General features: G+C 38.0%; 1 protein-coding gene across 1 annotated transcript; it reads left to right on the top strand.

Annotated features, from left to right (window-relative positions):
• LOC149002296 (PHD-finger and DNA binding domain-containing protein) lies at positions 1–27884 on the top strand. The gene is made up of 9 exons (XM_089137954.1): positions 1–1926; positions 2028–2642; positions 6561–7716; positions 7827–8109; positions 8229–8353; positions 8452–8912; positions 17219–17247; positions 19598–20335; positions 20528–27884. Exons 1-9 carry the CDS (start codon positions 371–373, stop codon positions 21397–21399), a joined length of 5835 nt encoding a protein of 1944 aa, XP_088994080.1. The 5' UTR covers positions 1–370; the 3' UTR covers positions 21400–27884.
• The last annotated feature ends 58 nt before the right edge of the window (positions 27885–27942 follow it).

Here is a 27942-nt window from a genome sequence, read left to right as displayed (position 1 = left end):
TAACTCATCTCCTCGAATGAGGAAAGAGGTCTTACCAAAGAAAGAATGAGGAAAGAGGAAGGGTGATTTGGACCAAAAAAGGAAAAAAAAAATTGGAAATCAAAGAGCTCTACCCAATACCAAAACGAGCCCACTCGTTACATTTCCCCAATTCCCCTTAGTTTCTCCACCATCTTCTCTGATTCAGGCGTTACGGGCTTCTTTATCATGCCCACCCGGTAACTCCCCACTTCTTCCTATCGCTACAAATTTCCCTCCTTTGTTAAATTTTATTTCTTGTGTCATTTGTTCCTTGTCTTGCGAAAGGTTAATCATTTGCAGGAACTTGTTTTTCTTCTGAAAATCACGCTTTGGAATCATCACATGAGGAATGGAGTTCGTCGGCAGGACTTTGAAGAAACGATTTCGAGGGTTCGGGACTTTTTCTGGTCTTGTGGAGTCGTATGACTCTGCTTCTGGGCTTTTCAAGATTATTTATGAAGATGGTGATGCTGAGGAGATGGAGTTTGACGAGGTTAATTCAATTTTGAAGGGAATCGATGTAGGTGAACCGGAGGAACCAGTAGAGAAGAGAAGGCGCGGCCGTCCGAGGAAACGGCCTCGGATAGAGGCTGGAGTTGCAGCTCCTGATGGTTCAGGTAATTTAGCTGATGGTTTAGTGAATGATCGTTGCTCTGGGGAGAGTACTGAAGAATCCCAGATGAAAGGTGATGTGGATTGTGAGGGGTTTTCCGGAGACTTAGAGAAGGAATGTGGGATTGGTGGGAATTTGAAGGAGAGTGTCTCTGCTAACGGTAACTTGAGCAACAACGTATCTGGTAACGGGTTTTTAAGGGAAAGTTCGTGTTCTGATGGGTTGAATCCGAAGGTTATTAATGGTGAAATTTTGGAGGATAATGGTTATGCTGATGAAAATTCAAAGGAAAATGATTCTTTTGGATCAGTAAAGGGAGTCCAGAAGGTAAGATTTGATTTTGATTTGAATAGTTTGGCTTTTGAAGAAACCGAGGTGGAGAATAATTATTCTGGTGGAGATTTGGTGCATGGTACATCTGTTGAAACGATTGAAGAAACCCAGATGAAGGTATTTTATGCTGATGGAAATTCCAGAGAAATGACTTCACTCGGAGCTGCTGAAGGAACTCGAGTAGAAAGCGGGGTTTCAAATGGAGGTTTAGAGGACGAAACTTGTGGAGCCACGGGTGAAACACAAGTGAATCATAGTACTGTTCTTGCGGACCAAGTGACCGGCAGTTCTTGTATAGGGATGGATGAAGGAGTTCAAAACGAAGATACTAGTTTTGGTGGACAATTGGAGAGGGAGGCTGTTGCAGAAGGCTTACAATCCACCTTGGTGAAGGACAGTAATGTTTCCATTCTTCAATTGGATGACAGTTCTCATGCGGTTTCTTCATGCAAAGGGAGTGCAAATAAGGACGAACCTAGTAAAAAGAAAAGAAGGCGGCTTTCTGAATCTACTACAGAAACTCTGTTGAGGAGAAGTACTCGCAAGGCAAGAGCTTCTTTCTCTTCTACAAAACACGCCTTGGGTGCGGAGGAGTTCCATGAAATTTATACACCTGCAGTGAAAACTGTATCACCTGTGAAGCCCATTAGCTCAGGTTTTAATGGACCTGAAGAACTAAGCCATCTCCCTCCAAAGCTGGCATTACTGCCTTCGTCAAAAAATTTGAATTTAGAGGAAATTCCCGTTCTTGACTTTTTCTCTGTTTATTCCTTTCTGAGGTCATTCAGTACTTCATTATTTTTAAGTCCCTTCGATCTGGAAGCTTTTACGGCAGCAGTAAGATGTAAGTTTTCTAATTCGCTGATTGATTCTATTCATTTCTCTATCTTGCAAACTCTGAAACTGCATTTGGAGTTTGTTTCTAAGGAGGGCTCTGAGTCTGCTTCAGCCTGCCTAAGGTATGGATTTTCCTTTCAGTGACTTTTTCCATTAAATCTGCTGTTTGATATGACTTCTTAGTTCATTTTATTCATTATTCTTGAACTAACTTTGGTTGTAGGGTTCTTAACTGGAAGTTTCTGGACCTAATTACATGGCCTGTTTTTCTGGTTGAGTACCTACGAATTCATCATTCAGAAGTAAAACCTGGTTTTGATTTATGTCAAATGAAGCTTATGGATGATGACTACTATAAACTGCCTGCAGCTCTTAAGGTTGAGATACTTAAGTGTTTATGTGATGATGTCATTGAGGTGGAAGCCATCCGGTTGGAGCTTAATAGAAGAATGCTGTCATCTGAGGTCGACTTGGAAATTGACAGAGGTGTATCTTTTGGGGGTTACAAGAAGAGGAAGGAGCCAGTCGATGATTTGGGTGGTTCTAGCTTGATTCAGGAGATGTTCGATGAAACTGGTGACTGGAATAGTGATGAATGTTGTCTTTGTAAGATGGATGGAAGCCTAATATGTTGTGATGGTTGCCCTGCTGCTTATCATTCAAGATGTGTAGGAGTTCGAAAGGATCTTCTGCCAGAGGGTGAGTGGTACTGCCGAGAGTGTCTAGTAGGCCAGTGTGACCTCCAGAGAAAGTCACCAAGATCTCTCCGTGGAGCAGAACTTTTAGGAGTTGATCCTTGTGGACGGGTATATTTTGGCAGCTGTGGCTACTTGTTGGTGTAAGTCTTCTACCATGCTGTTGGAGAATTTGAAGCATCTATTCTTGTACCCTTGTTTTTATTATGATATTTTGCTGCCGGTTGTTATCGATTCTATTCATGAGCATAATAATTGTTGTTGAGCCCACTTCTGTGTCAAAAATAAATATCGTACAGTTGTTCCTTGATTAATTTCTCCTAAGATTAATATTCAGGCTCTTTTTTTGATTTCGCTGCATGTCATTAACTTTTTAAGCAAATTAATATTTGAATTTTGTAATGGCTCCTCTAGTCATCTTCTACCTTTTTATTTGTGGGAGTCCTGGGCCGTTATGAAGCTTTGTATAGGTAAACTCAGTGTAGCAGATATGAGAATGCTAAGATAAATGAGTGGCAAATTAGGAAGGATAAGGCAAATAATGATCATATTAGAGCTGGTATGGGAGTAGTTCTGTTAAATGATAAGCTACAAGAGAATCGATTGAGGTGACATTTTCAACGGAGTCCTTTAGATTCCCTTTTATGGAGAAGTGATTTACTCTTAGATTAAAGAAATTAGAAGTAGTGGTAGACCTAAGATAAACTTAAGGCGATGAGAAAAGGTATGCATAGCATAGGCCTTGTATCTAGTATGACCTCAAATAGAGCTGATTGGAAGTCATGGATCCACGTAGCTGACCCCATTTAGTTGGGAAAAGACTTGTTGTTGTTGTTGGGGTCATTACGAAATATGTTCTTTTTCCCTGCTGCATTGATGCCATGAGCAGGTTATTGTATTAGATTGGTAAATAGTATTTCAATATCTTGTGGTTTGTCACCCAAAGTACTTACACAACAGCAGTTTACCCTGTAGAACATGTGGCTAAAGGCACCAAACAATTAGCTTAGAGCACATCTGTTGATTCTGAAGGCATCTAGAATTCTTTATGTTACTTCTGCAATTTTGCAATGGGAAACTGGGTTTGTCAGGTTCAATCTTTTGGACTTCCCAACATCTGGCCTTTAGAAAACGTTGGCATTGCAGTAATATTTGAAACCTCTGATATCAAGGACCAAGTATCTGACTAGTTTAACACCTCTGCCAACTAAAATTTCATGTTTCTAGGTGAAAATAGAGTGAAGCATCTGTTGAATGTGATAAAACCATCGATGAGTGTCCAGATGTTATTAGTATAGAGGTCTGAAAAGATAGTTGCTAGAAGTCGAAGTTGGCATTATTTTTCAAGGGTGGTTGGTTCTAAATCTCCGGATCTCTTCTACTCATGGGTTATCTCCCCTCTACAAACTGTTGAACCCAAACTTAGCATCATTCTCTTGCCCTTCCCTCTTCTATTCGTTTCTGGGAATGAGCTTCTTGTTTCTGGAGAAGTTTTTGCAAAGCAATCATATCATAAATATTGTTGTTGTGCAGTGAATTTGGGACAGATTGTTATTGGTGCTAAGTTTACTTATCTGCTGAGTCAGCAGCACCTTGAAGCAATTGACAAACTCTGCACCATGCAGAAGTGTCTGTCTGAACTGATCTTTCAAGCAAGAGTAAAGTTAAATTTCTTTGAGGAGATACAACCATGCAGGAAGCGGGAAACCTGTACCCTCGGGCGCTATTGAAAGCTTCATAGTCATCATAGTCCTCTACAGTACATGCTTGATGTTCCTTTTCCCCTACTTTGATCTCTCAAAGAGGACCATCCAAGCTACTTATTTACCAAAAACAATCCATCTATTCCTGTATCCCAATTCCCCATGCCTGAACTGATCTTACACAGGAGAGTGTTTTTTCCCTGCTTCGAAGTTCGTCCACATCTCCATGATGCCAATTTCTATGTTGTGTTTTGCTGTCTGACTGCCCAAAGCATCAATTTAATTGAGTCCATTTCTGAAAGCAAAGATAACTTCGAGATGAAAGTGGTTGTGTCCAAGGTTTGAGGTTTCTAATTTTGAGCTTGGTTTCAGTCAGGCCTGAAACAAAATGCTTCAGATGAAACCAACATTTATGCAAAACTTGATTTTTTTTTCTCCTCGGTAATCTTGACGTTTGGTTTGGGGGTCCAAATGGCCGGAATTTACTTGTGAAATTTGGGGCCCTGTAAACGTATTGGAAGGCTTAGATTATAAAAAAATCACAAACTGGTAGTTTGCCTTTGGACCCTAGGAAACCCTATGTTATAGGATATTGTATGATCGAATATAAATAAAAAGATTGCAGCAACTCAAATATGCCATAGGAATGAGTAAGCATAAAATTAGAAATCATTTCATAATTGACAAATGTTATACATGTTTCATAATAAAGATATGGTGATTTGGTCCAAATTCTCAAAAATTGAGAGCCTGTAAGAAGTTTCAGTGTTTGGAATGAAAACTAGCCAAGTGACACCAAATCCAAAACATGGTCGAACCTTCGATTAAGACCATGCATTGTACAAAGGGTTTTACTGTACCAGTACCAAATTCTGATACATTGTTGAAATTTGTCAAAGGTGAGAAATTTTGTCTGGAGATTTGACAAAAGTGTATATCTCATTGTGTTTTTATTTGAGGCCTTATCAAATGAAAACAATTCCTCATACATTGGGTGCATCAAATCATATTGATTTGATTTATTCTACTCTTTGGAGATCTGCTTTGACCTATTGGTGTGATATATTGCTGAGAGTTGTTCTTTCAGATTTTTTTTCTGTGACGTGATTATATTTTTTCTTCATCTGATATGTTATTGTTCCACTTGCTGTGCTACGTACGCATGAGGGTAAGTTATTGAACTGTTGAAGATTTTCTGGGTTGAAAATTTAGATTTAGATTGAAGGTTTATATCTGCCTAAAGTTTATCTTGTTGAAGATTTTTCTGATTATTTGGCCTGCAGCAATCATTTTTTCATCTTCTACTGCTGCTTTTTTCGACCTGCAGTGATGAGCTCATCATCGTATGCTGCCTTCTTGCCTACAGCTTAAGTTGTTCCGCCATTTATATTCTTTCTGCTCTCTTGATTTCTTCTTATCGAGGATTTCTTTATGTTGCTTCTAATATGGCTCTTTGTTTGCCACATGTTTAGATGTGGTTTTTGGTCACTCATCTCTGCTTCTGCTTATGATTGTTTCAAGATGGATGTATGTGCACGCACAAAGATTGAAAGATTCCCCGGGGGGGGTGTTTATTTAGAAAATAAAGGTTTCTGTTAGTTTGTTTTCTTCTTTTAAGTTACCTTCTGTGTAAAACATATAACTCAGGGGGTTTGTTGAATGCTTTCATGTTTCTAAATACCTATTGACTGGTAAGCTCTTTATTTTCTTTCAGTTGGTAGATCTTTCCCCTGTTCTCTTATGTATTTTCTTCCCCTCTCGTACGCTTATTTTGTTATGGTTTATTTTCGCTTTATCACAGAATTTCTTGTTCCTAAATGCCAGGTGGCTCTATGTATTTTGCATATGTTATGTTGATAACTCTGAGTGTCACCTTAGATCCTTTACCCTTAAGAAGCAAAGGTTCTTATTTCTCAAAGCACCTTCTTTTTGTGCTACCTCCCCTCTCTCTCTTGAATTCCCGGTATGCATTCTTGAATCTGCTGTTGATGCCTTTCTGATGAAAATTTTCTTAATAAACTTGAAAATATGTCAACTATAAAACGCTTTGTATCTTTTCTCTTTTGATTTAAAATGACTGGATTACTGAAGCCATCAGACCTTACAATTCCTTGGTTCTCTTTTCTGGCCAAAATGTGTCTCGACTGTAATAATTGACTTAAAAGAGTATTTTCTAAGTGGGGAAACTAGCACTTTTTTTTATGTGCTACATTTTTTTTTCTTTTTCGAGGAAGTGAGTATGCTACATTTAATTTAATCTATAAACAAATGCATTTTTTAGTACTTTCGTTTGTCAGGGAAATCATGATAGCGTCTACATCATCTGGTGACATGAAAATGTGTTGCTTAATTTTGCAGGTTAGATTCATGTGACACGGAGTGTTCATGCTATTATTACCACAAAAATGATTTAGCTGCTATTATTGAAGTCCTAAAATCGTCAGAAGGACTTTATGGTGAAATAATTAGAGCAATCTCCAGCCATTGGGGGATCTCTTTTAATTCAAGTGGAGCTAAAGGTCACTCTGACTTACAGTCCCTTGCTTCATGTGCTGATGTGGAAATGGAGCCTCAAGTCTCTGCCCTCCATTTGGCCTCAAAGATGGAAGAAATTAAGAAAGAGGCTATTGGTGAAAGGAAGCCAAATGAAGATGGTATTAATGGCATTATAACTGAAGGTTTTCAGGGACATGTTTTCAATTCTGTTAGCCAGGTTGATTCAGTAACCGCCAACAAGTTTGTAGACATGGCAAGTCCATTTGCAAGCTCTGTAGGCTCTGAAGATTTTTCAAATGCTGCTGCAGGCACTCAGGAATCTCCTAAACCTGAACTACATTGCCGTGTTAAATCTGATTCAACCACAGTTGCATCTGAAATCCCCGGAAAGCTCCGCTGTTCTATCAGAACAGATAACCTGCAACACTGTACTAAGCAAGAGGTTAATTTGGAATCTGCACCCCCTGGGTCTACATTGTCGTTAATCAATCCAAAAGAAGGGACGGTAGCTCAAATGCAATTTGAACCCAGTTGTTATGTTAACCATTACTATTTTGCATGGGTTGCAGCCTGTGTTGCTGAAGAGCTATTGTGTAAATCTGCAGACAATATAAATGATGACCCCAATAGATCTGCTGAGGAAATAATTTCTTCACAGCTAAAGATCATTTGTAAAAAATCATCTAGATTTTTCTGGTCATCTTTGGAGCAGTTACATTTAAATGGACAGAGAGAAAATTGTGGCTGGTGCTTTACTTGCAAAAGTCCATCTGAAAGTGGGAGCTGCTTGTTTGACATGAGTTCTCCTGAAAGTCGTAAAAGTGAGGCAGTTTTTCTTTGCTCTAAGAAAAACGGGAAATGCCATCTTATTGATGTCATTTGTCAAATTCTCTACATTGAAGAACGTTTGCGTGGGCTTCTATCAGGTCCATGGCAGAATCCACATTATATTAAGCTGTGGCGTAAAAGTGTTCTTAAAGCATCGAATGTTGCATCAGTGAAAAGCCAACTACTCAATGTAAGGAGTTTACTTTTTCAGAAATAGTAACTTTTCATAGTTTGTTCAAATGGCTGTTCTCTTTCTCCTTAGCTACCGGTTTATTTAATTGATTTACCTTGATTCTACAGTTGGAGTCAAATTTGCGCCGGATTGCACTATCAGCAGAGTGGTTTGAGCAGGAGGATTCTGTTGTTAGAATGGGTTCAGCTTCTCATGTCTTTGCTGCGGCAGTAAATGTCTCCAAGCATGGGATAGGCAGAAAACGAGCCAGATTTCTGGATGCTGATTCCAACTCTTATTCAATTGCTGCTGCCAAATCAGGTATCTTCTGGAGGGGTGGAAAGCTTTCACGCCAAGTTTTCCATTGGAAGGGTTTGCCTCGCTTCTTGGCCAGCAAGGGTGGTCGACAAGGTTTGCCTTTATAATTGTTTTCTTCACTTTTGATGTTTGAGTAGGAAACTGGGACCTGAAAAATGTATATCGATCTTTTTATTTTTTATTTTTTGATTGTTGGCTTTAAAATTTTGCAGGTGGTTGTAAGGAGATACCTGGAATGTACTATGCTGATGGTACAGAGTTTGCTAAGCGAAGTAGATGTGTTGCTTGGCGAGCTGCTCTTGAGATGTCGACTAGTGTGTCCCACCTTGCTTTGTTGGTAAATATTACTGGACCTCATTATCTCATACTATTTCCTTATTTAATTATGTCAGAACATTTTGCTTTCTCTTATCTTTACTTTTACAATCTTATCAGGTTAGAGAGCTTGATTCATATATTAGATGGGATGAGCTTGAGAACAATAGAGTTCTTTCTCTGTTATCCAAGGAATCAAAAAAATTAGTGCGGTCCTTCAAGAAGGTGACTATACGTAGGAAGTGCATGGAAGCGTCACAGGTGAAGTATCTTCTAGATTTTGGAAAGAGAAAAAGTATTCCTGAGACTGTCAGCAGACATGGAACCATGCTTGAAATATCCTCTAGTGAGAGGAAAAAATATTGGCTGGATGAGTGTCATGTTCCTTTGAATCTTTTGAGGGCTTTTGAAGAAAGAAAACTGGCCCGCATGGCCAATAAGAAGAGTCCTGAAAAACTTCCTGGTGATGGTGGCAGAGTAATGAAAATCTCCAAGAAAAGGGGACTCTCATACCTTTTATCGAGAGGAGAGATTCCTGACAACTACCAGTGTGGGCACTGTAACAAACTCCTACCTGTGGGGTATGTCATGATCTTTTTGTGCCAAAATTGGGGCCTTTCAAAAATCCACTTCATAATTCTATGATTCAAATGTTCCATCTATTTCTTTTTTTTTTTTTTTTGGTTTGTGATATACCCTGAACTTCTTTGTTGGTATCTTTATAGATATATCCTCTCAGAACCACTTAATTATGATATCTTTGCAGAACCAGTTGAATGTTTAGTGTGCTATTTGTTAATAATTTATCTGGTCCTTGGTACATGTAGAAAGCATTTTTGTTCATCTGTTTTATTTCTTCGGCATATTTTCTGGTTTGATAATGAGGTGGATGTATAGTTTGCTATTTTTAAATATTTCATCAGGTACATGGCACATGTGGAAGGTATTTTTTTGACCTCTAGTGTCATACTGCTTATGGAAGCATGAACTCCAAAAACATAGCTACATTTCCCTTACCGAAAAAACCCCTTGCCCATTCAAACTATTAAATCTTTAAGTCTGAAAAAAGGATGTCCAAAAGTGTAATTCACCATTCATAAGTATAATAAATTTGATAACTGAAATTGAAAAAGACATGGGTCAATAAATTTGAGAGGTGGGATTTTACATTGCATAAAATAGATTAATAGATAGATTAATAGAGTGCCAATTAATAAAAAATTTTTAATAAAATTTTAATAAATTTTCAACGCATTAGAAACATTGATTTATTTAAGCATTTGAAGCACAATGAATCCTGTTACTTTCTCTCTTATGCTTCATTAAATTTCCGATTTCCTCTCCCATTTCCTATGTGACTATCCACCTTCATAGGGCAAAATGATCCTAAACTAGCAAAGACCACATAAAATATTGCCGCAAATGAAGAATTTAGATCTCCCATTCTTCCTGTTATTTGGATTCCACCTAATCAAAAGATTTGCAGTCGTCTTTTCATTTGTTAGACTCTTGCGAACTTTCTCCCCAACTTAACATTTTGCCTCATTTCAACTTCGGTTGTATTTCTTCACTTAAAATTAACTAAATGCATTATCAATCATTGGCAATTTTCCAGTCCTTATATTTTCATCATCTTTCAACTAGAATGGCATATCCTTCCCATCACTAGAGTACCCAATGAGGTAAAATTCTTGTCAAAGATCGAACCCTTGTTGGCAAACTTAGAAGCCCAAGCCATCACAAAATTGTCACTTTTTCCTCCCCAATGAAATAATTGATCACAAAAATATCAAGAAATTGATGCAAGCTATGTTGTTGGTTTGAGATCTCAATCTCAATAGGGATCTCGGTCCCTAAAAAACCCAGATCTAGTAAAAATTCCCAGTCAAGTCGACCCAACTCGAGGCCCCATCTTAGTAGGTATTAGGGCTCAGTTTGGGTTGTATTTAGCCTATGCTAGGCCTTTCAAGCACACTAGTGGCATTAGTTTGTGAGAAAACAACTGGATGTATGAGTTCCAACTCGACCCTAACTTTGAAACCAAAATGCTGAAGGAGTGAACATGCAAACTTATAAAAAATGAAATACACAATCATTACTTGATATAAATGAAAACGCAAAGGTTTGATGCTAATACATAAAACATGTTCAATGATTCACGCTTTCACAGTTTCACATTACAACGTCAGTGTACTTATAAATTACACCAAGAGAGTACAAGAGTAAGTCATTGACTAAGCAACTCCTCCAACTCTTATCCACTAAGACCGGCACCGGCACCGGCACCACCTCCACCAGTATAGAACATAGTTTTGAAAAAATGAGGTTTGGAAAGAACACTCACCTTGCTTCAAGATTAGCTTCAAAATCTGTAGATTTTTGTTGTATGTGAGCTAAATAGTTTGTTTTTGCAGCCTAGGTAGAGATTTGACCAACTTTCTTGCGGAAAATCCAGCCGAAACACCAAAACCAGAAAAGGAAAAAGGAGTGTCGAGATAGGTTGAGACGAGTCAAATCTCGACTGAGATGTGGTATTTTTAGAGACTCATTTGGATCGTGATCTTGTGTGATATGAGATCTCGAACCAAGATCTTGGCTGGGATCTTGTATTCGTCTTAATTCGCATGAGATCTTGTCTCGAGGTCTCCAAAAAAGGAGATCTCGAAAAGATCTATACACACTTAAAAATCCCTAATTATTAATTGAATATATATGGTTAAGTAAAGATCAAAACTGTATAGTGTAAATGTGCATTCTAAAGATTTAATAATAGTTAACATAGCATGGTTCTATGTTAAATAAATTAATTTCAAATAAGTCAAATGAATTTTATTTAAAATAATTCAAATTTAAAATCTTTATTAAACATGCATTTGCATGTGTCTTTACTAGTATGTATAAAGATGTTTATATAATACATGTATTTATAAGAAGAGTAGTATTTAAGAATAATAAGTAATGGAAAATAATCAGGTTTAAGGGTTTGATTTAGGAGTTTGAAGGTTTTCCTAATTTTGTTTTGCTATGCTCTTTCTCTTTTAATTGCATCCAAGATTTAGTGAGTTGTATTTGGTGTTCCCTACCTTTTCTTTTCTCTGCTGCTATCCTTATAATAACGGTTGCTTTTGTGAATCTTCTTTGGTTCTATCCATCTGTATTACTTGCTGCCATTGGATGTGCTGCCAAGATTTCAAATGTTAGATTTTGGTAGCACATTAGAATTGTTAGTATTGAATAGAGCTGATTGGAGAGCAAGGATCTATGTAGCGATCCCATTTAGTTGAAAAAGCTTGAGTTGTTTAATTGGAACCATGTGTATCTAATGTACATCTATTAAGAACCGCTCTATCATAGGGTCGATGATAGGTTGCAGAAGAAAATGGAACACTTGGAGTGAAGAATAAAAGGGAAAAACGTAGAAGATGGATAGAAGGGGGGGGGGGTAGGGTTGGGCTATCTTGGCCCTAGGTCTCTCACTTGCAGTTATCTCAGCTGCTGAAGAGGGAACTTTCTCCCAAAATTGAGTGCAGCAACATGCCTCTCAATTTTGTCACCAATTCTTGTCAATCTCTTACCAAAGTGCTGCGTATGTTATGACTTCTTCTAGCTTACAGAAATAGAAAGTGGGAAATAGCAAGACCTGACAACTAGTGAAAGCTGCAACATATGAAAATAGAGATTAACTAGAATTAGATACTACTAAGACTTCATATTTCAGCTGTATCAATGAATAGAAAAGATGAAACTAACAAATTTTGTTACTAACCATACTTGACTGGTCAAATACCGCTGTCAAAATCATGGAGCTGCCACTTGTGTCTTCTAGAAGGCAAGATGGGTAGGATCCGTCTGACTTGACCTGCTCCAATGGTGGCCCAATAACTTGGTTGGATGGGGCTGTGACACTGTTCACGTGAATAGAGTTTTGGTCTTTTCTGCTATATGTTTTTATGTACATAAGTATAATATCATTTAGGAGTTTAGTTTCTAAAGGAATTCTGTATATTCTGGCCAGTACCAAGTATAAAGGTTTAGTTTCTTCAGAAACCGTTTGTTTGATGCAACAAAGTGGGCGGAACAGTACTAAGTATAAAAGGTTTAGTTTCTTTAGAGACCGTTTGTTTGGTGGAATAAAGTGGGGGGGGGGGGGACTAAGCTTTTCCGCTAAATACCAAAATTTGGGTTTGTTCGTTTAAATGGGGTGGGATAATGAGAAGACAATCCTCCTTTAAAGGGAATTGTTTGCTTATGTGGCAAAACAACTTTTCGGAGAAGTCTTTTCCCACCCCATCTCTTTTGAAGGTCCTACACTTTTAGGGGGGACTTTGTGGGAAAGGAGGGGAATGAAAAAGAAATATCATTCTATTTATGATGGGACCCACATTTTCAACTTTTCTGCAAAACCATTTTGTTTCCTTTCCTGTTGCCCCTCCCAACTGCCAATGGGTCCCACCTTTCTATCTTTCCTACCTCTTCTTTTCTTGTGAAAAATAGTCTGTTAGGGTTTTCGTATATTCTGATAAATACAAAGTATGGTTCTTGCTGTTTCTAACTGATCCGCAGCATTGCTTTTGTCATTGGAATTGTTCTTGTACCCCTGTAAACGCTTATCTGTTAGGGCTGTAATCCTGCAATGGCTTCTGTGCAGTTTAGCTCTGGAACCTAGGTATCTAGTGTTAGTTGCTGCCAAATTTAAACCTTACCTCGAAATTCCAACGACAGAAAATAATATTGATGAACATGGGAACATTTTCCCCAGAAAAAAATCATGGAAACAAAAGAAAATTCAGACTGTCTCACAGTTTTGAGAAAAAAATGATGGCAATATAGCCCTAAAAAATAATGAAGTCCTTAGTAGCAACTATAATAGCGATATTGGATAAGAATGAAAATGAGAAAAAATAGAAAAACATAGTGGCAGCTAGGGGAATCTTGAGAATCACCAACAAGGGATGTTAACCAAAACAAAACCTAGGGAAACTTGCAGAGACTAAAACCTCCAACACAACTTCCTTCTATTCTCATAAATTCTTTATTCGTAAAAGTTATTATAGTTTCAAAGAAAAGGATCATAATGGAATAGGTATAGACTGGATCGTAATGGAATAAGTATAGACTTTCTACTAGGGACTTGCTACTGTAGGGATATACTTACCAGAACTCTTTTCGAAGCAACTACTGATTGGGGTCAAATCTTTAAGGGAAAGTTGTCAAAAGGCGACAAAGTGACCAAGGTGATGCAGGGGAGACGCCTAGGCGGTAGGCAGTAGTGGTAATGTGTGTTAAGTTAGAAGTCCTAATTTTAGTAAGTTTGTAATCCTTTCTATTGTAAATAAATTAGCCTGGGATTAGGAACATAAGCCCAACGCAGGATACATTCTCCACATGTCGTGCGATCTCTCTAATTTCTTTTTCTCTTCATCTTCTTCTTTCTTCTTCACTGTTCTTAGCATAATCACAGATTTTGATTTCTATTATGGTATCAGAGTGGTTGTAATCAGCACTTGTTTCTCTCTATAATTGCCGGTTTGATTCATTTGAGGAGACGGTCTTATCCTTCATTCCCAATTCTACATTAACCTGATTTCAAATTTTAGATTATAGTTTCACTGTGGATAATTGTTTCCAATCTTCTTATTAGCTGACCTTACATGGTTCAATTCAACCCTCTGTCTCCAATTCACTGTTTTTTTCCGATCTTTTAGATCTTCGTATTATTGCCCCTGTTCCCCCCCTTCTTATTCCATCTTTTACATCCTTAACCTTTTACTTTTTTTTTTCTTTTTTTTTCTTCATTTATTTGGGAATCTCATCTCTAATTATTACCCGTACCTTCCAAGCTATTTACATGTTGCCATTAAAAGTTTTCTGCTTCCAAGTTTACCCTTTGTCTTTGGTTTATGTTTCCTTTTGAGATTCTCGAAATCACATTCATGCCATTCCCTTTATAGTTTTGCAATATTTACATATTTGTCATTCTTTTCTTTATTTACTCACAATCCTTTGAAAGTTCTGGTTTATTACAAATTTTGGCAATACTTCTCTACGGTGGGCCAGTTTGCTGATTATGTAATCCATGAGTTATCAAAATGGTTTTGGAATCTAGGATTTAAGATATTTTATATTTTTGCTTGGACTCGACCATCTGTTGAGTTGGGAATGATGGATCAATTACTAATTTGCCAGTATCTTATTTTGGTGGACCATGGACTGCATCAGTTTGGGATTTTATTTGTTAGTGTAGAGGGTTGATTTAAGATATATGGTCTTCCCATTTTGAGATTTTGATCTTTTTTGGTCACATGTAGTGCTACACGTCAGGGAAACATCGAAGACTTACTCTGTATGACACTATGACTCAAGAATTCTATTTGGTGAATTACTACCTAGTACTTACTAACTACTTGTCTTTCTTTCCATAAAAAAGAAAAATACTATTTTCCTTCTTGCTAAGTGCACCTTTTGCGGACATTGGAGCTGCACTTGTTACCTACTTATGCAGACATTGGAGTTGCACTTTTTATCTCTGTGTGGACATTGGAGCTGCATTTTTTACCTAATTGTGTGGACATTGAAGCTATACCTTGTACCTACTTATGCCGACATTGGAGCTGCAACTGTTACCTACTTGTGTAGGCATTGGAGCTACACTTATTACGTGATCAAACAAATCTAACCCTCTCTAGGATTCAGTACCCTAGCACCCCGCAGCCCTGCCTGCAGTTGACCCTAGCCATAACCCTAACTGTATCAAATTATAGAACCTTAAATACCATAAACCCTTGCTTGAGGAATAATTATGCAATTAACGTATCTGTTAAAACAGAATTGTTTCTTCAATTTCCAGACCCAAAACAGCCTGGCCAAACCCTAAATTGCTTCCCGTCATCCCTAAATCAATCCTAGACCCCACCCCCCGGGCAGCCTGCAGGTGTTGGAAGGCATAACTCCCTTGCTGCAGTACTTAATTGGTTTTATGCAGCTTCTGTCCTTAATAATTGATTGAAGTTTGACCTAGAATAGCAAACTTAAAACCCTAATTACTGATGGGGTTGCATGGGCTTTGTAACCCAAGATGCTGTTAAGCCTTCTTCTAAGCTATGTGGGATAGTTGTGGGATTCTGTTTCAACATCTGGACTTGTAAAACCTTTGAGAAACCTTGTGCGATACGACAGCTGTAAGACTCAGCAATGGGACTGCAGATTGGCCAAGGTGGGACTCTTATGGCTGGGAAACTTAAAGGATTCTAGGCTTCCACCTATCCTCCTAGTCTCTATCACTCGGATTCTATTGGTCTTCCCATAGAAATCTGGGACTACGTTTGTCATCAGCACAGCTGGCACGTCATCCATTCTCCATTCCCAAAAGACCCCACTCCCACCTGCATTCGTCAGCGTCATATTGGTTCAATGTGAATTCCCCAAAGGAGGACATACGATTCTCATTGTCTTTCTTATTGTTTCCTTACTCTGTAGATAGCCACAAACCTCATAGAAGGGTACAAGAGAACTTTCCTCTAATACCCAACCATGAATAGGTTCATACTCTGGGTTCACGCTCCCAGGAAGAAAAATAATAGGTTCTATCAAGTATCATAAAAACTTTGCTCATCCTCGTGGTTTTACTGGTGAATCTTTAATGCTCATGTTTCTCTCATAAGCTTGGGAATCTCCACATATTCTACCAAGGAGAAAATGAAGGTTCTCTCTTCAAGTATATTTGTTGTACCGGCTCTGACATGAAGTCCACTGGGTCTGGTTTGTTATCAGACCCAATGAGGAGTCCTTGCTCTTCCTACAGTGAAGATATTGAACTTCCTAGGTAAAGCTGACTTCTCCCAGAAGTTAGGAAACAATTATGGCAATTCACAAAAATTTTCAGCTAACCAATTAGTGTTGCTTTTCAAGTGGAAATCGTTTCTACATTGGTATAAGAACTAGTACAATTGATATTACCACCCAGTTTGGCTGATTTAAGTCCAAAGGTGTGAACCATGAGATGCTTAATAGTTTCAGTGGACAGCAAAACAGGCACTCAATGTCAGAGTTTTTGTCTTATTACTGTGTATGTGATATCTGAATCTGATGTTACTGCTGCTTGGAGGGAGCCCTGGGGTGAACTTGAAGGTACTGAACCTTTATCGTAAATGACCCTAGTTTGTGTGAAATTAAACCCTGGAACCAAAACCTTGCAGTAGGACCTTTCTGCTTTAATGAAGTTTCTGTGAATACACCAGGTTAGTTCTCCAGTTGACATTCGGATTCCTGTTATGAGTACCCTAGAGTGACCGTGATGTTCAGGTTTCATGCCTTAAAAACCTATGATGAGAGAGAAAACTCTGCGACTATAGCTAGCAAACTTTATACAAGGACGATTGTGGTTCATAGTGGGTGCTTGCAGCCTAAGCAGCTCCATATCCTCACATCTAGGGATCAAAGATGGTAGTTCTCAGTTCTCACATGCTCTGTTATATCGGAATCCTTCTGTCAGGTACCCTAGCCAAGGGCCAAGCTGTGAAGCCTTACCTGACTTTCAAAACAATAAGCTGCTCTGATACAGAGTTTGATTCTGACTCCACTATATGCTATTCACTAAAGCAGTAAGAGTACAGTTGTATGTTTTTGAGCAACACTATTCGCCTCTGGTACAATTTACATGACTTAACAAGCTATTCCAACTGGGACATCTAAAATTTTTGTTAGCACTTTATGTTGTTTCATCAGCTATTGTATCAGATGTGAGGTATTTTGGAAATTCTTGATGAGCTTTTGCATGCAAGGTTATTGCATGAGACTGTGCACACCCTTTTCAGATTTTGATCTTTATGACTCCTACTTTAATCCATCATGTTGCTTATGTACTAATTCTAATTCTCTGAATTGGCAGGGAAGCTGTAAATTGCCAACACTGCAAAGGTCAGTATTCAATGGTTTCCTTAATCTGCATCGGCTTCCTTATTTGCATTGTTTTGTAGTTTTTTCTATTTAATCATTTTCCAGTTGCACTAGTCTTTCTTTCTTTATAGAAATCCAGCAGATTTCTTGTAGAAATATTTGTTTTGAGTTTGTGGTTTGGGCAATTGCTGCTAATTTTCTTCGCAACGGGTAATGGTGTGTCAGGACCTTCATTCGCCCACTCACCCATCTTTGGTCATGTTGACATAAGTGCATAGTCGTCTTTGTTCACTAATATCCCAGGCACATCTATGATCTTTGAAACTTCTCTTTTTCAGTCCTTCTGGTTTACTACTTGGACAATATGAAATGTAAAAGATTTACTGTGTGGGCAATATACCAAAAAGGAAGGGTGTGTCTTATTTACTATATGGAGAACCATATAATATAGTCAAAATAGTAAATATTGTCTACTAAAAATTGGCAAACCATGTGCATCCTATTAATCATTACCTTTCACTCATCCTCTCTCTGCCCTCAAAAAGCCCCCTACACTCCACCAAAGAGATAAAACAATGTTAGGTACCTGACTAGTGCTCCAAGAGTTTCGAAGCTGATGGAATGAGCTGAGTCAAGCCCTTTAACCTATTCCCATATTAGGCTGGCCCAATCAAATTCCCATACACCAAATTGGGCCTCATTAGGCACATAACCTACCACCATGCTTCTGTAGTCATCGTCCTTGATGACTCTCACTTTGGTCTAAGTGGCTGCACTCTGCTCCCTCAAATTTATTTTTTTGGGCAGCATGTAGCCCTTTTTTGGTAGCTTTCACTCTACTCCAAGCAGCCCTTTCCGGGAGTTGAACCCTTAGCTAACTCTAATACCAAATGTTAAGTATTTGACTAGTGCACCAAAAGCTTTAAAGTTGACAAAATGAACTGAGTCAAGTCCTTTAACTTATCCTGTATTAGGTTGGCCCAATCAAGCACCCATATACAAATTAGGCCCCATTAGGCCCATAACACATGCACATAAAATGAAAAAGAAGAAGAAAATTTTCGAGTTCAACATGAAGTTATCAATGTAAGATAAGCCTCACTATTCAAATGAGGTTTTCTTAGCCTAAAATGGAATCTTTGTCCACTATCTGAACAAAAGGTACATCTAACACTAGAAAGGAAAAAAAGAAAAGAAATTTATTAATATAACGATTAAGCAATAATTGCATGGGAATAAGCTTTGAGAAAGTGTAGTGAACCTCTTGTTGTGGACTTTGCTAGCATAAAATCAAATTTGTTCTCCATTATAGTAGTTTCATGCCTCAATTGAGTTTGAATAATCATAAGGGGCCTCAATTGAGTTTGAATAATCATAAGGGTGAACTTGTTGCTGAAGGCTTCTGCACAAGCAGAGTTTTGACGGGGGCAATTTTCCTACACCTCTTGCTCATCTTTTGCCGCCAAACACCTCTTTTGCTCATCTTTTGCCGCCAAACACCTCTTAAGCCACAATAGCTACAAAGGAAACTCCGGTAGCAATAGAATGTAAAGCATGAGTCATACCCAACAGTTTTAAACTTCCCATTTTTTATTTTTGTTTTGTTCATGCCTTAAATGATCTTGTATTGCCTTAAAATTAATATATGTTTAGTCTAGGACTACAATATATGATTGTGTGTTGTTAAACTTATTATTATTTTTTTATTATTTGTCGTCATTTTTTTTTAAAATTTTTCGTTTTTAATAACTATATTTTAAATTATTTATTTTGAATTAAATGTATTTGTATGTATGACATATGGGCTTCAACTTTATTTTGAAATAAAGTTTTTATACGATAAAAGACCCTTCTGCCCATAGCGTTATCGATATACTTATTAAATAAGTAAACTAACTAACAAGACTCTCCCAATGCTGGAAACACCCCAAATACTAATAATATCTCAACAGACTGTCAGCACCTTGGTATCATTGTTTTGATTTTTCTTTCCTATGTTGTGATGTAAATTCAATTCCCCACCCCCCTCTTTAATAGAAAGGGGGAAACTTTGAAACCATTCTCAGGCTGGAAAAAATTAGTCAGTTTATATAACAGGATAAGGTTCCACTTTTTCTCAATGTCTTGGATGTTGATAAGTAGTTGATGAAGCTTTGTCATTTATCGTCTTTTTGTAGAATGAGATAATCATCTTTCATGTGTACCATTTGGCATGTCTTTTCTGGTTACATGCTTTTTGGTGTTGGATGTGGTCAGTAAATGAGGAAGCTTGCCGTTTTCCATTTCTCTGTAGAAAGAGATAGCTGCTTTTCATGAGTTGCATTTGGCATCTCTATTTTGATTAACTAACTCTTATCACCATTTCTCTCAGGCTTTTTCCACAAGAGGCATGTCAGAAAGTCTGATGGGGCCATTACTTCCAACTGCATGTATACATGCCACAGATGTCAGGACGTGAAAGTGAAACACACAAAGGTTAAAAAAGCTAAGTTGAAAAAGAGACTACAAAAGAGTAAAAAGGGCCCCATAGAACCATCAGAAGAGCCATTGGACGGTAAGAAAGTCACCATTGGGGGCATGTCACTGCGGCCACGAAACAATGATAAATCTACCATCAATGCAAGGTCAGTACGATCCCAGAAAAATAAAAAAGCCTTGAAGGATGGATCTCCTGTAGATCCATGGAATGGTAAAAAGGCCTCAGCAGAGAGACGTCCAGTGCGGTTAGGGAAAGGAAAAAAAGTCTCACGAGTTGGACGGCCCAAACGTGCAGTCAAGAAAGTGAAATATGCATCGTTGCAAGGTAAAAGGCTTGGTGCACGCAAAAAAGCAAACCATGTCCAACCGAAAAATGAAATATCCAATAAATCTGTTTTGGGTGGTTGTTGGCACAAGAGAAAGAGAACACATGTTAATCACGCTTACTGGTTGAATGGTATTCGGTTATCTCACAAAGTGAATGATGAACGTGCAATTCCTTTCAAAGAGAAGAAACTTATTCTTCCATCCAAAAATTCAAGTGCTGCAAATATGCAATACAGATGCTGCCTTTGTGACGAAGGAAGATATGCACCCACGATAATCTATATTGGTTGTGAAAGCTGTGAAGGTACATGAAGCATGTGTCACTACCTGCTTAATTTATTGTAATTTTGTATGCTTCTCGACAATAGCAGCTGAATTTTATCCGTCCATATTTGCCAAATTAAATGAAAAGAATATAACCATGTGAAGCTTCTTGTCTTATTTAATTCAGCTGATGTTCTGTTTTCTGATTGTTTTTATGTTATCTGTAATACAGATTGGTTTCATGGTGATGCCTTTGGTCTTACTGAGGAAAAACTTGGCACTATTCTTGGATTTAGGTGCCATAGATGCCGTCAGAGAAATCCACCTCTCTGCCCACATTTGCAAGATGCAGTAGTTGAACTACATGATGTTAAAAAAGATGCAGAGATGCAATATAATGGTGATGAATCTGATGCTAGCCTTTTTCTGAGTGTGAGAGGTGACAAAGCGAAAACACCAGATGCAAATTCTCCATGTTTGTCGCATATGCATGCATCTAATCATGAACGGAAAGAGGATGTAGGTGCAGATTCTGATCACATTCTTATGGATTGTTTGATGGAATCAAAAGAAGGGCATGAATTTGCCATTAATGATCAGGAAGAAGATATAATTCCAGATTCTATTGATATGGAGTCGAAAGCAGATCCAGATTCTAGTCATACTCTTTTGTTGGAGTGTAAAACTGAATCAGATAAGAATGATGAATTGGTTGTTAAAGAAGGGCATCCATCTTGCAATGTAATGCAAACAGAGGTGGATTCATTGAGGCATAATAAAGTTGAAACACTTTTGGTGGAGAGTCTGGAGACAACAGCAAGCTCACAGATGGTGCTGGGGGCTGGAACACTTGGTGCCCACAATGAGTTTTCTGAGCAAAAAGAGAATGCTGTTTCAGGTTTTAGTCAGACTCTCCTACTGGATCGTGTGAATGAGTCAGAAAAGCAACATCTCATTTCTAATGAATTGCCTGCTAAAGAATGTTGTGCAGCTTGCAAATCTGATGAGAATGTAGTAGCAGCTACAGTGGCATCTTTAAGAAAGAGTGAGGTGGAAGATGTTTCAGCAGAGATGGTACTGTTCAGACAAAATGCTGGTTGCTAGAACACTTGATGACTCCAGTGAGTTGCATAACACAACTCTGTAATGAACTGAACTGTTAGATACAGGGGGAAAAGAAGTGTAGATTGATTCTTTTGTTCTAGATATTCAAAAATTTCTCCTGCTGATGCTGTGTCAGCTGCCACACTGTTCAACAAATTGTGGATCTCTCGTATTGTTGCAGCATGGCAGAATGGGAGCTTTCTAATACTGATTCATTGGAAATTACATATTAGATTGTTTTTGTCAATCAAAAATCATTCTTCAAAAGATTATGGATTTATGGTGAGGAGGCTCTTGTACTTTGTCTCTGTTAAGAACAACAGCTTCTCATTTTCTGTTTAGTGCACCTATCTTTATTTGGTGCACTACTTTCATTGATCCGTGGATACTGACAGTGCTTAGTCCTTTTCTCAGCCATCTGATGCTATTTGCCATTACTAGGTATTGACAATGCATAGTCCATCTAATGTCAACGTTTTTCCATCCTGTTCTTGAAATGGCTCCTTCCATGTTTGAATTTATGGCACAGCCATGTTTTACTAATAATAACAGATATTCTAGAAATTTCAAGTAGCACTGAGCTGACCAGAAATACATATAAACCCAAACGTCTGTGAAGCTTTACTGCAAACCAGGTCTAGGGTTAGGGGTGTTTTAGTAATTTCTCTAGACATTGGGTTTGCCCAGGAAATTCCAGCCAAGGGGGAAGCTGAAACAGGGGTTTTGGGTTATTCTGAGGCTCTAAAACCTTGCCGTACTTGGTAATTCAGATCTGAAACTTATCAAACTTAGGGTTTCCCCAGAAATTTAAAATTATGCGGAAATCTCAAGGAAGAAGATGAAGTGCAGAATTTTTCTAAATCAAGAAAACTCAGCAGATTTGGAAGAATAACTTTAGGATTACACCTTGGTACTAGGTGCAACCCAAGGGGAAGGGTAAAGAGGCTTAGTGGGGCTGGGGTTTGGGATCTGCAGGTGAAGGGTTTTGCTGTATCACCGGCAAGAATGGGGGGAAGGGGGAAGGCTACAGTTGCTAGGGAATGTGCTAGGGCTTGACTGAAATTACTTGGGAACAGTGGGGGATTAATTGCAGCAACCGTTCTTCTGCAAACCAGCAAGCAATCATCCATTACAGCAGCAACCTCCTCTGTCAGGTAAGTACAGCCCCTCCTCTACCCTACGATTCATTAAGAAACCCCTCCCACCCCCTGCGATCTTCCCTAGTAGGAGGAGCTGGGGATGATGATTCTGAAAGGTAAAGTTTAAAACCGAAATGCTAGGAGGCTTGAACCCAAGACCTCTTGTTGGGGTGGGCTTTTGCACTCTATACTTCTACCAACTGCACTAGTCAATTGTTCTCAACTGCTTTTTACTTGGTGGAGCAGCTGCTTAAATGTAATTACTTTCATTCTTGCCCATAAATTGCTCCCCACTCCAACCCCACCTCCCCCCACCAACCCCAAGAAGTGTGAAAAAAAAAAGAGAGAAAAGAGAAGAAGAAGAAAGAAAAAAAAAAGATAAGAAACTCAATCAAAGAATGGATTAAAAATAAATTAACAAATCATTGTCATTGAACTTTATAATTGCTTAGTAATACAACAATAAGATTATTCCAAGGATTGGTTGTAGTTTCTTACTTAATGTATAGTCCATAAGTGGCAGTGGATTACATTGTTGTTTTTTCTCATGGTTTGAGATTTAGACTTAGACAACCAAATCCTTTCAGATCTTGGTAAAAACCATGGTACATCTGTGATTGGCCATATTTTTTCCTAAATTACATGAAAGCTCTGATTCAGGATCTGTGAACATATTTGGATCTTTAAACAACCAAAGTGTTGTTTTGATATCTTCTTATATTGTGTTTTATGCAAAAATTCAGTAGAAAAGTCAGTATCCAAATGAAGCAATTGAAATTTGTATTTTGATGGAAGGAAAACGTTTAACAAGACATTGACATTGAAAAGTGTCATTCTGTCAGCAATTAATAGGACTGCTATTTAAACATTTATTGAGATTTTCTAGTTGTTTTGGAACTCTTTGGTAAAAGGAGGGAAAGCTTGAATTTTTGCCAAATTTCAGTATTTTGGCTGGATTTTTTGTTTAAATTCTGGCATGTCTGTTGAATCTACTGTTGTTTCATCTTGGGTTTTTGACTGAAATTTTAAAGTATGTTTTTTCTGTTGGTTGGCTTCTCTTCTATTTGTCTTCTTTATTGAAATCTCTTTTGATGTTGCCAATAATAAGAGAAAAAAAGTATTTTAAGAATTAGACCTCTGGACAATGTTTTATTTGAAGGGAGTTCCTTGATGCCCCACTTGAGGTCAATGTATCCATTAATAGAGTTCAAAGATGAAGGATGCCAAGAAAGTAAGATTTTTCCATTTATGATGATTTGACTCTACTGTTGAAGTGTAACTAATGCAAATGGAGCTTGCAGGTAAGTGGGCATGGGCTTATTTTAGTGTAAAATCCTTGGAATGGGTACCTATTTTTTGGGCTTTGGCCTAATTGGGTTGTTGTAATCAGCCACTGTAGTGTGCCTAAACTTGGTTGGGAAATAGGAATATGGGATTTCTTATTTGTGTCTTGTTAGTGTCTGACACCGTATTTTTAATGTATCATATTGTTTTAGGCTTTTGGCTATAAGCTGTAATAGGTCTCTTTGAGTCCAGCTTGGTTGAGTAGTTACTTTATGATATTCAGAGTTATAGTTGTAATACACTACCTCCTCCCCAAACTAATGCCTGAAGGAGTTTTAATGTTGACTTGAGTCTTGTTTAGAGTCTTTTTTGTTAAACATAGGCTCAGAAGCTGCTATTCCAGCCACAACATGCACTGCTTGGTAGAATTTGCAGTAAGTACAAGGCTTTCATCCGGTTAGTGAATTGCCTGCAAGAATTTCTGGGGTTTGTTGATTTCTATTTTATAAGGTACATCTCTATGTTTATCTTTTATTGTATCTGGTCTGTAATGATCTTATCTGGATTTTTGCTATTGTGCCAGTCCTATCTCAGCATTTCTGATGTTTCATCCTTCCACATGTTGCATATCTTAGATTCCATTGTCCGATGCCTAACTGATATCCCATTCAAGCTGAGTATTTGTTTCTGTTGGATCCTATTGCACTGGGTTTGTTGGTTTCAAGTTTTGTTTGTGTTTTGTGTTAATTTTAATTCATATTTAGTCTACAGTCCATCATTTTGTTTTATTTGTTTTTGGCTGATTTATTTTACTGCTTTTTCTAAAAGAAACCTAAATTGTTTTTATTTATTACTACCATTCTCCCCTGTTTTTGAAACCTCTCCTTAGTATATCAGCTTCCTTAGGGTGATTTTCTTTGCTTAGTTAATGTTTATATGTTATGCATTTGTTTTTCCATGAAAATTTTTGTACATCAAGTAGGAACCGATACCATATTATGTTCAGCCAATCCTCTTTTGCACTGATCCAATCGTTATTTTTTTTATTAGCATTTGAATTTGTATGAGCTGTATGACCTGTTACGGTGTTCCATGGGATTGGTAGAACTCTAAATAGTGGATCTTAAATGGCCTGGAGATAGGATTATTTGCATCAAAATTTTGTTAGAGAAAGAGTTTGCTAACATTACTAACGCTAACATGCCCCAAGTGGGATTGGACAAGATTAGTAAGTTACGATTTTGTGAATTGTCAGTCACATGTGAAAGATTATTATAGGTGGTGATATGAATGGTCATGTAGGGAGAGATTGTAGTGGCTCTGAAAATGCGCATCAATGGATGGAGGATATGGGTCATCTCAGTTTTGCATTTGGCAGTTGCTTATGATCTGATCATTGTAAACACATATTTTCAAAAGAAAGAGGAATATCTGGTCACCTGAAGAGGCAGACATCATATAAGTCAAATGATTCCTTTCTGATGAGAAGGCTTGACAGATTGTCTTTTAAGGACTATAAAGTTATTCCGAGAAAGAAAATCGCTGGATTAGAGTTTATATAGTAGGGATGGTTAGGAACTAGAATGCTGAGCTTATATTGTAATTTATGTTTTTGGCCTTTTGCTTCCCTAAGGATGTCCGTGTTAGTGTAATTCTTTTCCTTATCATATGAAAGCAATATAGATGCATTTGAGAATCACAACCAACACACAACATTCTACCATGCTATTTGCTATTCACTTGTCTCCCTCACTTCAATCTTCTTCAACTTTTCCTCTTCATCTCTTTTAGGTCCCCTAGTAGTGATGTGGTGAGACCACAGTTGAAGAACTTGATCTTGAGGAGCAATCTTACCCTCCTGAAATAGCGAGATGGCCCAAGAACTTGCTGAGATCTCACTGAGTTGGTGGAATTTCGTTCAATGCAATTCTCCAACTCTATGGCTCAAATCTGTTGTCCAGCCTATTTATGGCCTTCTGAATGCAGTGGTGCCCTCAGATTTATAAAAATAATATTGTAAATGTAGTTCCATTCCAGATCCCAAGCAGAAAACTATTATGCTGAAGTGAAACCCTAAAATGGCGTATTGTGTGCCTCATTACGTCGATACATCATATACTCATCCATTAGTGCTCAAAGTTTAAAGTTTAGACAATCTCTAAATATGTTACACATTTTCATAGTTAAAAGGAAGAAATTCAAATAGATGAAGCGATGTGGAAGCAAGCAAGCACCAGTTCTGAGGGCAAATCCTCTTTGGCTTGGCGAGATTGAGTTGACATAGCTTGTCTCAATTGAGTTGGAACCCTTTTATACTGTAGGTTGGTTTAGGTTTGGGTTGAGATCTCAGTTGGACAGAGGTTTTGACTAAGGTCTACAACTTCTCTTCTTTTCAACTTTGGTCTCAGCTCGCCACCTGAAAAAGGTGAGATACCTCTTCTGTTCTTGTTCACATGATTTAAGAAATCCTTTCGACTGTTACTTGAGATATTTGCCTCATAACCTTGCTGGCGTTGCTTAGTTGCATTTGAAAAGTTCTTGCTGATATTTGTGTTGGGAAATGGCCCTTTTTCCCTTCATTAATTTGATAATCACAAAATACATAAAGATACACGAACAAGATGAATGAGGAAATCAATTAAAGAACCTTATATCATATATGGAATTCAATTTAGAGGTCAGCTTAAAAAACTTGTAAAAAGTGAAAGATCCTCTCTGTTGCACCCAAGTCTGACCCCTTTGCATGAAGTGTGGTCAATCCCACTGGTGGGCTCAAGAACCTATTAACAAAGACAAGATGAGTGTGGGCCGACTGTAGGGCTTGATTTACCACCTTTGAAGCTCAAGTGAAATTTAGGAACACTACCCCAAGGTCGGGGACTTAGGCTACTATAAGCAAGATGAATAATAGATATTAAGGGAGTAAATGTGCATTACTAGATACTATGATAGGTGAAGGGTATTCATAGTTGAACCTGATGCTTCGTGGCACTTCGATTATCTAGTGTGTCCCAGATATCCTATAAGGACGACACATGGCTGCTAGGGATATATGACCATTTTGGCAAGTTTACGCTTGAAACAGGTATGGCAGTGGGGATGTGACAAATCAGAACCTAATCACCCGACAACTTGACTGGAACACTGCCCCAAGCAGATGAGGAAGGTCAACGGATCTCGTGGCTTGTATGGAATGTCAGGCCTTGAGGCATGCATAATCATCCCACCTTACTTGTTTTAGGGATGAAGTTTGACCCTTGGTTTCGTCTTTGGTTACCAACTGAGGTGGGGCTACTCGAGACACAGGCTCTGAGAGCCCCCCGCCATTTGGACCCTAGCCTTGGGTGTCAGTAGGATGTTTTGATTCTCTCCTAAGGTTGAGGATCCCAATGTGGCTTGTCTAGATTTGGTTTGGACCCCAATCTACCCTAAGGCCGATGCCTTGGGTAAATTTGGCATAACATGAGGCCCCCAGTCTACTAAGTTGCCATCTTATGGTTGGGTCAGTGGAATGCATCCTAAGATCATATCTCCTACACAATATGTTGGGAGAATTCCAACGGACATATTAGAGGCCAAAAGTAGTCTTTAATGCTATTGCTTGTGACACTTCTAGGTAACTCCTGACTTCACTGTTGAAATTTGCAAAGTCTTGGAGTTGTTGTCTTGGTGCACAAGTTTTGAAAAATCATAGTTTCTATTTTGGTTACTTTTTATTTTAGTTATTTTCTATTTTGGTTACTTTATAATTTTCTTATTGCTTAGTTGACAAGTAATCTCCCTAGGATAGTTTATTTTTTAGTAGATTTGGTATGCAATATATAATTTTCCCTTTTGCTATAGCTCAGTTTAGGTCCTAAACAAGACTAAGACTTGTTTATAAAACTTTCCTGAACTAAGACTTGTTTAGGAAACTTTCCTAAACTAAGACTTGATTTTACATTATAAATAAATTAATAAAGTACCAGAGGAGTGCCAAAGCATATACATGCAAGCTCTCTCCCTTCTTCTTTCTAAATTTTCTTTCAGTCCCTAGGCTGATTACAGGTGCTGAAATTCTAACATGGCATCAAAGCAGGTTTAATCAGCCTAGGGACTGCTTTTTCTCTTTTTGACTACT

The sequence above is a fragment of the Hakea prostrata genome, chromosome 10 (assembly GCF_041222555.1).
Source record: "Hakea prostrata isolate BN-2017 chromosome 10, UWA_Hpros_2, whole genome shotgun sequence".
Taxonomy (NCBI): domain Eukaryota; kingdom Viridiplantae; phylum Streptophyta; class Magnoliopsida; order Proteales; family Proteaceae; genus Hakea; species Hakea prostrata.
This window is presented reverse-complemented; position numbering and strand designations above follow the sequence as displayed.